The sequence below is a fragment of the Gastrolobium bilobum genome, unplaced genomic scaffold (assembly GCF_033153095.1).
Source record: "Gastrolobium bilobum isolate Gb01-03AN ecotype WA unplaced genomic scaffold, APGP_CSIRO_Gbil_v1 utg10605, whole genome shotgun sequence".
In the NCBI taxonomy this organism is placed as follows: Eukaryota; Viridiplantae; Streptophyta; class Magnoliopsida; order Fabales; family Fabaceae; genus Gastrolobium; species Gastrolobium bilobum.
Window position 1 is genome coordinate 1 of NW_026898062.1, and position 14,035 is coordinate 14,035.

General features: G+C 36.3%; 1 protein-coding gene across 1 annotated transcript; it reads left to right on the forward strand.

Moving 5' to 3' along the window:
- Nucleotides 1-8,444: 8,444 nt before the first annotated feature.
- LOC133312484 (protein BREVIS RADIX-like) lies at nt 8,445-10,092 on the forward strand. The gene is made up of 6 exons (XM_061513683.1): nt 8,445-8,510; nt 8,643-8,980; nt 9,135-9,267; nt 9,456-9,697; nt 9,898-9,968; nt 10,079-10,092. Exons 1-6 carry the CDS (start codon nt 8,445-8,447, stop codon nt 10,090-10,092), a joined length of 864 nt encoding a protein of 287 aa, XP_061369667.1.
- Nucleotides 10,093-14,035: the final 3,943 nt, after the last annotated feature.

Here is a 14,035-nt window from a genome sequence, read left to right on the forward strand (position 1 = left end):
TTAAATGACATCCATAATTATAACGATCTTAGGGTAGAGAAATTTTTGTCCTATAATTTCCGATACGTTTATTTTAAATTTTGGATACTTCAAAAATTAAACTGCCATCGTGAAAATCAATTTATACCATAATAAAAACATTTGACTTATTTATCCGATTAATAAATGTTAAGACATATTTAATGACAATTGTAACTATAACATTTCTAGGGTAGAGAAATTTTTATGTATATTTGTTTTTTATTTTTGATATCTCAAGATTTGATTGCGATAGTTAAAATCAATTTACACCATAAACATGTAAATAACTTATTTTCAGTTATCCCAAAATTACGTCGTTTTGAATTAATAAAAAGTATTTCTGTAATTTTATTTATTTTTTTATCAAATAAATTTTACTGAAACACCCTTCATTAATTTTCCTAACTTACGGAAACACCCTTCATTAATTCAAAACGACGTAATTTTGGAATCACTTATATCCGGTGACTGAAGAAATACTTTATCCTTACTTTAATTGTTTAATTGCGGTAGTTGGAATCAATTTACCCTAAAAAAAATTAGAAATGATATTGTAACAACCAATTAGGGTTACTATCAATGTTACTACCAATCAATTTCACCATTAGATCGATTATAGTGATCCAACAGTTATATTTATTTCCATCTTTGTATGATTATGATTTATCACATTTAATGATAACCGTTGAATCAATGTAATCGATTTAATGATAAAATTAATTAGTAATAACATTGATAATAATCCTAATTGATTGTTATAATATCTTACCTAGTGAATGACGATCACAACTACAATGGTCCTGAGCTAGCAAAATATGTTGTCAAATAAGTTTCAGCCCGCCTGTTTAGAATCAATTGACCCTCTAACAAATATGTTTGACTTGTTTTAATTATTGGTGATTGGGCTTTGTGAATGATGACAGCAGCTATTAAAGTCCTACCTTGGTAAACGAAGACCCTACCTTTATCTTAGGGTTGCAAACTTCTATGTCAAGTAAGTTTGACCCACATATTTTAGAATCTATTCACACCATAACAAATATGTTTGGCTTTTGCTCTAACATTAATTAAATTTATGATTCAGTGAATGACAGTAACTATAACGATTCTAAGATAAGAAAACTCCTTATTAGGTAAATTTCGACCTACACGAAGATGTAACGATTAGACTTTGTCTTGAACTGGGATTCATTCAAATAGATATGTTTGTGAATTTGATTTTAGGTTTTTGCAGAGCGAAGGTCTCTTTGCATGGGAGTTTTCTATAAATTTGAGCATACAATTAATTAATTTACTTTTTAACCCTTAAAAGAAGTAGTATAGTATATTTGACGGGAGTGAATCATTAATGGTGATAAGGGAAGAGAGAGAAAAAGTATTGAAATAGTTAGTTATAAAATTATAACTGTTGATTCACCTCTATATGATTAGGATTCTTCCATATGATGTGATCATGTTAAATAAAACATATGAGAGAATTCGTTTTCATATTTGATACCTTTTGTAGTAGTCATATGATCGGAATCAAGGAGATTTTTATATCTCGATGGATGAGAAATTCAAATATATTATCAAATCATTTATTAAGCTCTTTTAGAGGTTTTCTCAACTAATCCGTGTGTGTTATTTTTTATTTTAATTTTATACAACTAATCTGTTTTTTAGTTTGTAATGTTAAATAATCGTCACGTACACTACTAGGGCATAATTCGGAAAACAGATTATGCATACGTATCTTGATCTATCGTATTATTATTGTTGTGATTTTGTTAATTGATCGTTGTGCTTTGTTTAAAGTACAGTGCCACCTTTTTATCTATTCAAATCGAATCGGATTAGTTGCGAAGCAATGAACCAAATGGAATATTTCCAAAAAAAGTACAGTGCCACCTTTTTATCTATTCAAATCGAATTTGGGACACTAAATTAAGTTTTATAAATTTTATATGAATAATTGACAGGTTTTATTATAGTTATTTTTATGCCTTTCTCTTGTAACATCAAAAAAGAAACACGTGAAAAAAAATAAGACTATTCAAATCATGACATTTTAAAAAGGATATGTTTTTCGGCTTTTTGACCCTTTTACCCTTCATTAATTAATTAATAATCATTTTGTCTCTCATTCAAAACTATCTATCAATCTGTCCCTCTTTAATCGATTAAGTTGAAGATTTAATCGAAAAGGTCAAAACTGACAAAAATGGTTGACTTGAAGATTTAATCGATTAAATCTTCAACTTAATCGATTAAATCTCCAAAAAGTTAGCAAGTGTTGTCTTGTCACTTGAGATAGGAACGAAAGATTTTTTTTTCTCCCCTCCAATTTTTATCATGCTTTCAGACAGGAGTTTATGGATGAGCTTTAATTTTATAATTCCATTTAATGTTGTCTTGTCATTGCATTTAGCATTAGCAAGTGTGTTGACTTTGCAAGCTTGCCCCTAATCAATTGGCAATTGCAGCATCCAAGAGTTAATAGTTAAAAAGGGTTAAAAAAAGAAAAGAAAAGAAAAGGCGTCTGCTGCGTATTTTCCTTCACAAATTTGCCTTCACCAAGTAATAAAAGCAAGTGGGGCCTTTGTTTTCGGACTATATCTATATTGACAATCCAACATAATCAAATGATTGAAACCATAAAGCAAAGCTTATTTATCTACTTTTCGTTTCTTTTTGGAGATTTAATCGATTAAGTTGAAGATTTAATCGATTAAATCTTCAAGTCAACCATTTTTGTCAGTTTTGACCATTTAATCGATTAAATCTTCAACTTAATCGATTAAAGAGGGACAGATTAATAGATAGTTTTGAATGAGGGGCAAAATGGTTATTAATTAATTAATTAAGGGTAAAAGGGTCAAAAAGCCTAATTTTTCTCATAGGGTACACAGTTTTAATATGTATATATAATCTTTTAAATTTTTTAAATATTTTATGCAAACAGGACTGCAGTGATATCACGAGTTAAACGAAGTAATATTTTTTATAATGCTTATTATGTCTGAAATATATATATATATATATATAATTTTCTTTTTTTGATAACAGAAATATAGTTTTTTAAGTTTTAAGAAGGATCTCTAAGGATTTAGGGAAAAGATTACGTATCATTCATCAATAAAGTTCTCATATTAATCCTCTTTTGAGGATTTTCAAAAGGAATTATATATCACTCATCAACAAAATTCTCACATCGGTCAGGTAGGGTTTGAACCAACGTCTTCCTTGGATATAGATCAAACCTTTAGCAAACTATGAAAATAAATAAAAAAATGAACACAGAACAGAAAAAGGAAAATATTTTTTATAAGCTTGCTTGATTACAAGTCTAAGAACCAGGAAGGCAATATATATATATATATATTATCCACATGTAAAAATATTTTATGGAGCTTCAAGGGCAAGTATATATATGTTATTTAAGATTTAAGTCTTCTAAGGAACCAGGAAGAAGAAGTCTACTTACAATTCATTTTTCTTCATCCATCATGAAGAAATTAATGCTACAATTTCAAGCATATCATAGGTGTTCATGTTAAAACTAGTGTTTTATCATTGAACTTTTATTAAATCGTATTTCGTATCCTCTTCTTGGTATTATAACCAGCCACACTCGGCATATACATAAGCATCAACATATAGGGTTTTCACAAGCTTGCGCTGATAAACCACACAAGGAAAATATATATTATAAAAGAGCAAGTTGGTCTTAAATAACCAAACTTACCAAATGTTCAACCAAAGATAAATCAACAGCAATATACCCCACAGTAATTGGAGTAAATAGAGAACCACAAACTTAAACTTACGAAACAGTACCAACTATAACTATTAAGAGACCATCACCAAGACTACACTCCATATACTGGAGTGAACAACAACAAGAAGAAGATAACAATGTCTAGGAAAGAAAAGTTGAAAATTCCAGCAGTTTAGAACATCCACTTTTCTTCACAGCAACAAGGCTTCACATATACTGAGCATGAACTCGAACCCTGTTGCGCAGCCACCAATCCTTGGCTGCATCTGCATCAAAAATTTCCCGGCTGCAGACAGAGTTAACAAAGAGTCAAATCAAAACCCACTAATCTTCTAAATAAATTTTTAAATGAAATTTGGCAACATGTTACATGCAATCTAGGATTTTACCATTTCCTAATTTCACCAAAGAACATGCTCCTACGACCATCTAATTGTGAAGGAAAAAACAATAAGGAACATGTTTTTGATATGCATTTTATATTACCTGAATTTGATACGGCGAATTTGCCTGGTCCCATTAGCTGACCTCTTCACAGTGATTGACACTCCAGGATCATCCTGCTCACCCATTCAGCATCCATGTCATTGTCAGTAGGGTTGTTAGCCCTTGATATCCCACCATGGAAATACCCCATATTCCCAGCGGGTGCATGGAAATTCCCCGGAGTCGAATCCATGTTCAGCATTGAAGCCATTGGGATATCTTGTTCAGATTCCCCCGAGTTCTGTTCAAAGGCAATAGTAATGTACATGAATGAATCTCGAGAATCCAATAGAGAGCTCTTATTTATGTCAACCTCTTCTCACGATATAGTGATAAACATGAATTGAAGTATCATGAAAAATAACAAGGTCGATGAAATAGAGTCTTAACTCTTAACAACATCATATGTGTGTAAAAGTTGTAGATTACCTCATTATCATCAGACCTTGCAGGAGTGATGAAAACACGTTGATTTAAAGTCTGTATATTAAGAAGCTCCCTGATCATGTCGCAATTCTCAGCCCACCACCTCTGGGCTCGCGACTTATCAAACATGTCTCGGCTTCAAATTTAAATGCCAAGTATTGTAAGTCTTTATTACTACATGATAATTAATTTTTTTTCAACAACTAAAATTCTCATATATATATATATATATATATATATATATATATATATATATATATATATATATATATGAAGGTCTCTAAGGTACTACATATATTTTCAAAACTTGGGACATATTATACATACCAGAAGCGAATCCTTTTGAGATCATTGCCCCCAGTAGGAAGAGACACAACGGTGATGTGAACACCTGGCTCCATCTGTGCTATCCACTCGTTGGATCCAGTCATGTCCACCAACGCTACACTACCAGCTGGTGGTTGAGGTTGACGCCCTCCAGGGGTGGTGTTACCAATTGGGGATTGATTGGGGTTTGTGTAGTCCAAAGCAGGGGTTGAACTTGCGCTTCCACCACCAATGTAGCCGTGTGGAACCCCCCTTCAGAAACGGTGTCATACTTGATGCTCTCGGAGGTGCCACCTTTGATTTTCTTCCCTGAAAGCTTCAGCGCCAGATCCTTAATCTGCATATGCAGAATAAAAATTCAAATTAGCATCAATGCATTTAAAAGTTTTAATCATGTACCATACAATTAATACATACCATGGAGTCTTAAGGTTTCAGGCTTGGGTCATTTTCAAAGCATCATACAATACCTTTAAAGCTGGGCTAGTGGAGAATGTACTTGGTAGAGAATACATGCAAGTGGATGACAACAACATCCTTGAACGTGAAAGTCTATATATGTATATATCCTACTATCAACTATGTACCCCCAATGGAAAGCATTTTCTATTTGTAGAAATCTCCAGTAATATCTATCCAAATATTACTTGTCCAATTTTTCACACAATTTAGAAACATTTGGTTCGAAATAGTTAGGAGAGGCATCATAAGGAAGAAGGAAGAGCATGAAGAAGAAGGTAAACTAATAAGCAAATATAAAAGAAGCAAAATAAAGAGGCTCGTGGATAATGGAATAATGGTGTAAAAACAAATAGTTGCTTATAAATATAAACATGCTTCTGCCATAAATGCAATCCATACCTGGCCACACCAACTATATACTTTCCTGCCATACTAAATCATATAATTTGCATCGACACATAATAGAAAACTTTTGAAAAACAGGATAATGATGGTAAGTGAATAATCTCATGTGCAATTATAAGTGGCTAAAAAGAGAAGAGTCGTAAGAACCCACTTGAAAAGTTGGTTCCCTAATTTATAACTATAAAAAGAACAAAGGGATTAGGACCGGCTTGATTGGTTGATCATGATGGTCACTTCAGGTCAGAACCACGGAACCACCTCATGCATATAAATAAACCAATAAATGGACCAATCCAATCCGTGAGAGGAAGTGGACCATCCTTGTACACAAAAAAGTGGACAAAACACAACACACACAGAGTTACGTCATCCTAAACCAAAACAATCCCCGCCTAGATAACAAGGCATCCGTATGATGTATATTTTATATAAAAAAACATCATATGAGTGTGTGTATGTAGGCTATATGTAGGTCTACGTGTGTGTGTAAAAGTTGTAGATTACCTCATCATCATCAGACCTTGCAGGAGTGTTGAAAACATGTTGATTTAAATTCTGGATATTATGAAGCTCCCTGATCCTGTCGTAATTCTCAGCCCACAACCTCTGGGCTCGCGGCTTATCAAACATGTCTCGGCTTCAAATTTAAATGCCAAGTATTATAAGTCTTTTTTTTTTGAATAACAAGTATTGTAAGTCTTTATTACTACATGATAATTAATTTTTTTTTCAACAACTAAAATTTCATATATATATATATATATATATATATATATATATATATATATATATTTGAAGGTCTCTAAGGTACTACATATATTTTCAAAACTTGGGACATATTATACATACCAGAAGCGAATCCTTTTGAGATCATTGCCCCCAGTAGGAAGAGACACAACGGTGATGTGAGCACCTGGCTCCATCTTTGCTATCCACTTGTTGGATCCAGTCATGTCCACCATCGCTACACTACCAGCTGGTGGTTGAGGTTGACGCCCTCCAGGGGTGGTGTTACCAATTGGGGATTGATTGGGGTTTGTGTAGTCCAAAGCAGGGGTTGAACTTGCGCTTCCACCACCAATGTAGCCGTATGGAACCCCCTCTTCAGAAACGGTGTCATACTTGATGCTCTTGGGGTTGCCAGCTTTGATTTTCTTCCCTGAAAGCTTCAGCGCCAGATCCTTAATCTGCATATGCAGAATAAAAATTCAAATTAGCATCAATGCATTTAAAAGTCTTAATCATGTACCATACAATTAATACATACCATGGAGTCTTAAGGTTTCAGGCTTAGGTCATTTTCAAAGCATCATACAATACCTTTACAGCTGGGCTAGTGGAGAATGTACTTGGTAGAGAATACATGCAAGTGGATGACAACAACATCCTTGAACGTGAAAGTCTATATATGTATATATCCTACTATCAACTATGTACCCCCAATGGAAAGCATTTTCTATTTGTAGAAATCTCCAGTAATTTCTATCCAAATATTACTTGTCCAATTTTTCACACAATTTAGAAACATTTGGTTCGAAATAGTTAGGAGAGGCATCATAAGGAAGAAGGAAGAGCATGAAGAAGAAGGTAAACTAATAAGCAAATATAAAGGAAGCAAAATAAAGAAGAAGGTAAACATTTGGTTTGATTTTGTTTGTTTTAACCAAGATGGAAAAAGAAGATGAAAAAAACAATGTTTGTTTAACCAAGATGAGAGAGAGTAGAGAGAGAGTATTAAGGACCTGCGACGTCAGACCCTTGATGGCTTCTTTTGTGTTCGGCGTGCCGTTCCCACGGTCATCTTCATCCCCATCAACGGGGGTTGGCTTGGCACACGGATTCATGCACAAAAACATCTTCGCTAAAAAGCTCATCTTATCTTGAACAACAACAAAACAAGCAAACATTTATGGTTAGATTCCAGAGAATGAAAGAGTGTCTGTCAACAGTTGAGAATGGGAATGACATATAGAGAAGAAATGAACCATATCAATATATGTCATTGGTTCTGAATGGATAATAGAACAAAATAAAAATAATAATAAAAGTCATTGAAGGATGAAGTTAAGGTTATCACTTTCATTGAATGAAACAGTGACAGGAAATGGCCATTTACGGTAAACAAAAGCAATGATTAGGTTACAGGGAAAGCGCCGAAATAAAGACCACACAGATGCAACAATTGAGTTACAATGCAACTAATGAATAACAATGCTCCAAAAAACAACATCTTTCACGTGAAACAAAATGGTCCTAAGATAACTGTAACACCCCAAATTTCTAACAATTTATAAAACAATCTTATAATAAATAAATTGTCAAAATTCTTCTTTTTTTACAGTTATAATAATAGAAATATTGCGAAAGCTAATCTAAATCTAATTTGGGGAATGTTACCGCCGCACCTGTACAATGGACAGGTGCAAGGCTAAATTTATTACATTAAAATAAAACCAAAGACTAAAGTTTAAATAAAGGAAATAATAGAAAATGCTTTCCATTGGGGGTACATAGTTGATAGTAGGATATATACATATATAGACTTTCACGTTCAAGGATGTTGTTGTCATCCACTTGCATGTATTCTCTACCAAGTACATTCTCCACTAGCCCAGCTTTAAAGGTATTGTATGATGCTTTGAAAATGACCCCGCCTGAAACCTTAAGACTCCATGGTATGTATTAATTGTATGGTACATGATTAAAACTTTTAAATGCATTGATGCTAATTTGAATTTTTATTCTGCATATGCAGATTAAGGATCTGGCGCTGAAGCTTTCAGGGAAGAAAATCAAAGGTGGCACCTCCGAGAGCATCAAGTATGACACCGTTTCTGAAGGGGGGGTTCCACACGGCTACATTGGTGGTGGAAGCGCAAGTTCAACCCCTGCTTTGGACTACACAAACCCCAATCAATCCCCAATTGGTAACACCACCCCTGGAGGGCGTCAACCTCAACCACCAGCTGGTAGTGTAGCGTTGGTGGACATGACTGGATCCAACGAGTGGATAGCACAGATGGAGCCAGGTGTTCACATCACCGTTGTGTCTCTTCCTACTGGGGGCAATGATCTCAAAAGGATTCGCTTCTGGTATGTATAATATGTCCCAAGTTTTAAAAATATATGTAGTACCTTAGAGACATTCATATATATATATATATATATGAGAATTTTAGTTGTTGAAAAAAAAATTAATTATCATGTAGTAATAAAGACTTACAATACTTGGCATTTAAATTTGAAGCCGAGACATGTTTGATAAGTCGCGAGCCCAGAGGTGGTGGGCTGAGTATTACGACAGGATCAGGGAGCTTCTTAATATCCAGACTTTAAATCAACGTGTTTTCATCACTCCTGCACGGTCTGATGATAATGAGGTAATCTACAACTTTTACACACATATGATGTTGTTAAGAGTTAAGACTCTATTTCGTCGACCTTGTTATTTTTCATGATACTTCAATTCATGTTTATCACTATATCGTGAGAAGAGGTTGACATAAATAAGAGCTCTCTATTTGATTCTCGAGATTCATTCATGTACATTACTATTGCCTTTGAACAGAACTCGGGGGAATCTGAACAAGATATCCCAATGGATTCAATGCTGAACACGGATTCGACTCCGGGGAATTTCCATGCACCCGCTGGGAATATGGGGTATTTCCATGGTGGGATATCAAGGGCTAACAACCCTACTGACAATGACATGGATGCTGAATGGGTTGAGCAGGACGATCCTGGAGTGTTAATCACTGTGAAGAGGTCAGCTAATGGGACCAGGCAAATTCGCCGTATCAAATTCAGGTAATATAAAATGCATATCAAAAACATGTTCCTTATTGTTTTTTCCTTCACAATTAGATGGTCGTAGGAGCATGTTCTTTGGTGAAATTAGGAAATGGTAAAATCCTAGATTGCATGTAACATGTTGCCAAATTTCATTTAAAAATTTATTTAGAAGATTAGTGGGTTTTGATTTGACTCTTTGTTAACTCTGTCTGTAGCCGGGAAATTTTTGATGCAGATGCAGCCAAGGATTGGTGGCTGCGCAACAGGGTTCGAGTTCATGCTCAGTGTATGTGAAGCCTTGTTGCTGTGAAGAAAAGTGGATGTTCTAATCTGCTGAAATTTTCAACTTTTCTTTCCTAGACATTGTTATCTTCTTGTTGTTTTTGTTCACTCCAGTATATGGAGTGTAGTCTTGGTGATGGTCTCTTAATATGTTATAGTTGGTACTGTTTCGTAAGTTTAGGTTTGTGGTGTCTCTATTTACTCCAATTGCTGTGGGGTATATTTATATGTATTTGTCGCCCTTGTTGCTGTTGATTTATCTTTGGTTGAACATTTGGTAAGTTTGGTTATTTAAGACCAACTTGCTCTTTTATAATATATATTTTCCTTGTGTGGTTTACAAGTGCAAGCTTGTGAAAACCCTATTTGTTGATTCATATGTATATGCCGAGTGCCGAGCAGTATTCTTGGCTGGTTATAATACCAAGAAGAGGGTACGAAATACGATTTAATAAAAGTTCAATGATAAAACACTTGTTTTACCATGAACACATATGCTTGAAATTGTAGCATTAATGTTCTTCATGAGTGGAACCGAAGATCTTCTCCTTCTCCTCCTTCTCCTCCTTCTTGTTCTCCTCCTCCTTCTCCTCCTCCTCCTCTTCTTCCTCTTCTTCTTCTTCCTTAGGAGTGCCGCAACATCTACCTTATGACTCACTTGCCCTTGAAGCTCCATAAAATATTTTTACATGTGGAGGGTAATTAAGCCTGAAAACTCCATCAACAAATGGATATACGTATTGCCTTCCTGGTTCTTAGAAAACTGTCGCTGTAAGAACCCGCACTGTTAATTAAGGAATTTAATTAATAAATTAGGAGAAATAGGAAATGATTCCATAATTGACCCTAATAATTATTATGAGGCTTTAATAATTATAGTTAGTGAGTAATAATGCTGAAAGTCGCTTTTCGGAAGAAAAGTGCAGATACCGGTTCTGCTAGTCGGTATAAATGCGTTCCGAAAAAGTATCCCGAAAAATTATAATAAGTGCATGATAATTACTAGAATGATATGTAGGACTTGTAAAACAAGTTTCAAGTCCAAATAATGAGAACTGGTGCTAGAAACCGGTACTGGCTTTGAAAAGCGCGTACTGGAAAGGTGCTCAGAAAATTATAAGAAAAATATGATAATTCTTTTAATATTGAGTAGGTTAAGAATCCAGAGTTTGGGATTAAAATGCTAAGCGTAGCAATTAAAGTTAATACTGTGTGTTAATCTTTAAGTGGGCTATAAATACTCTTCTTAAGGGCACACAACCCTAGAAAACTGATTCCTACGTGAGTGCATTGGAGGCTGGTCAGCTGGTGCTCTCTCCTTGAGTTCTCTTCTCCATTGTGAGCCAAGTTGTCATCTTTCACTTGGTTTCTTCCTCTTTTCTTGGTAAACACTTGAGGGCTATCATTGTGAGGGTGTGAGAGTGCATCATCTGGGTTTGTGACCTCTGGTTGGGGAGTGTTTGTTGCTGACTTTGGGGGTTGAGAGTGTTGAGCCATTGTGGTGGCATTTTGGAGCTCAAAGGAGCTTCCTTGTGGTGTAAAAGAACCACCTTTGTGCACTATTTTCGTGTACAGTGAGAGACAGAACCTTGGAGCTGTTGTGTGAGCTCCAAGAGCACCCTTTTTCTGAGTTTGAGCTTTGGTAAGCCTCATCACCTTTGATCTTGAGTCTTTGAGCTTAAAAATGGAACCTTGATGCATGTAAAGGTTAAAAGATGATAACTTAATGTTGGGGTTGGTCAAACACACCTAGAAATGCATGTTTAGGTGTTTAAAATAGGTAAAAACCCAACCTTGGAAGGATATCTTCACGAAATGCAGTTTCTGCATTCTGTCGTGAAATATCCGGATATCTGCCCGAGAAATATCCGGATATGTGATATCCGGATATGGGATTTGGACATCCGGATATTAGATATCCGGATATGGGATTCTGGATATCCGGATATTGCATATCCGGATATGTCCAGTGAGATATCCGGATATTGCATATCCGGATATGGTCCCGAGGAATATCCGGATATTCTGGGATTTCGTAGAACAGTAGCTGTGCTGTGTGTACAGTAGGCTATTGGGGGTTTGTGGACCCTAGATTGATGAAGTTGAACTTCTGTAATTAATGAACTAAGTCAGAATCGTTGTGATTAAGGGCTTATGGCTTGGTATGGAGCCTTAAGACGTAAAACGTAAGGAAAGGCGTTGTCTTTAAGTTATATGCTTGTGTTGCATTATTATTGATATAGTATTGGTCCATAACAGATTGTGAATCTGCTGTGTTTGGACTTTGAGCTGTGGACTCTTGGCTTTGGGTGTTAGCTTGCAAGGTAAGCTTTCGTGTCCTCGGTTTAGCCATGTTGTGGTTCCACCATGTCCCATGGGGGTGTGGTTGTATGCATGTTGTGTTACATGCTTTGAATATTTGAAATGCTGTTGAGCTTTCTGTGTAATGGCTTTTAATATGCATGTGTTGTTCCATCTTGACGGTAAACCTAAGTATGTAGTGTCATACAAGACGGTGATCCGGGGTGGATGCAAGTAGCGTCTTGCACTAGTGTGGGTATTTGGCGTATGTAAATCCTGCATTTCTCTGGCCAGTAGAATAGAATTGACACACATGACATGATTATCTGCTGCATTGCACTATTTTTGAACTGATGATGATATCTGCTTTTAAACTTATATTGCACATGTAAGTGAGCTTGGGGTGGAAGATCCTTGAGGACCCCTTGTCTTACTGAGATTTCTTGTTTAGAGATCTCACCCCATGTTTGGGGAATGCTTATTTCAGGTTCCGGTAGTTTGGTGACTGATGCCTCTGGCGGCAGGAGGCCAGAGCTTAGTTGATGATATTATGTTGTATTGCTGCCATGACTGGATATGGATGCTGTTTATGTTTTCCGCTATTTATGCTTTTGTTGTTGTTGAGATTGATGTTGGGCGTGTTGCCTTATTTGAGTGAGCATGGGGATTGTCCATGACACTTTATGTTAATGCTTTAGATTGGAGTTGTATAAACTGTTAGATGGTCCGGTCTACGTTGTTGTAGTTCCGTGACTAGAGCCACACTTTTATTATCTATGTTATGAGGTATTTCAGTTAGCTGTTTTATTGCAATTGCATACAGGCGATGTTTTATTAATTGATTAATAAGCAAGTTGGTAATGATAATGACATCATAAATGAAAAGAAAAAGATATTCCGCATTTTTAATTAAGCGCTGCTTAATACGATAGTATGATAACATTACCGGATATATACGGGGTGTTACATTTATGGTATCAGAGCAATGGTTCGAGGGAAAAGCCTGTATGTATTGCAATAGCTAGGATGTTTGGTTGTGTCTGTCTTGTGTGTTTACTCCGTCGAATTTTATTATGATAATGCATATGTAATCACACTGCGTGGGCCTGATCAACTCATAATTTGTGTAACTTGTGCAGAGTCATGGTAAGGTCCGGGAGAACACGAGAGACTTCTGAGGATCAACCCGATCCTATCCTGACTGCATTGGCTGAGATGCAGGCGGCTAGGTTAGCCGATCAGGAGGCCACTAGATTGGCCAACGCGGCAATGATAGATGCTGTTCGCGAGGCAAACCGGATAGCCGCAGAAGAGGTTCGTGAAGCGAACCGGAGGACCACTGAGGATGTCCTCGAGGCGAACAGGATGGCGAACATGACGATGATGAGAGTCATGTTGGAGGAGATGAGGGCTGGTCCTGCTGTAGGCCATGCACCACCGCCACCGCCGCCGCCTCCACCTAGTGTTCAGGATAAGAGCCTGAGTCACATTGGCAGTGCTGCTCATGTCGCTGAGACGAGGGAGACTCTTGTAGAGCCTGCTGAGGATCGTGATGTGATAGACCGCCGGCTGAATGCTTTCAGGAAGCATAAGCCACCTGTGTTTGAGGGGTCTTTGGATCCTATTGTTGCTGCTAGATGGCTGGAGTCGCTGGACAAGATATTTCGGGTCATGCAGTGTACAGATCCGCAGAAGCTGATGTTCTCGACTTACATGCTGGAGGGCGATGCCCATGAGTGGTGGACGAACACCTCTCGTGCTTATGAGATG

What these genes read in the sequence shown, in the direction of transcription:
- LOC133312484 (XM_061513683.1), top strand. Translation starts at nt 8,445, where the DNA reads ATGTTGTTGTCATCCACTTGCATGTATTCTCTACCAAGTACATTCTCC. An exon ending in CCACTAGCCCAGCTTTAAAG is followed by an intron (nt 8,511 to 8,642) that starts GTATTGTATGAT and finishes CTGCATATGCAG; the next exon opens with ATTAAGGATCTGGCGCTGAA. An exon ending in CTCAAAAGGATTCGCTTCTG is followed by an intron (nt 8,981 to 9,134) that starts GTATGTATAATA and finishes TTAAATTTGAAG; the next exon opens with CCGAGACATGTTTGATAAGT.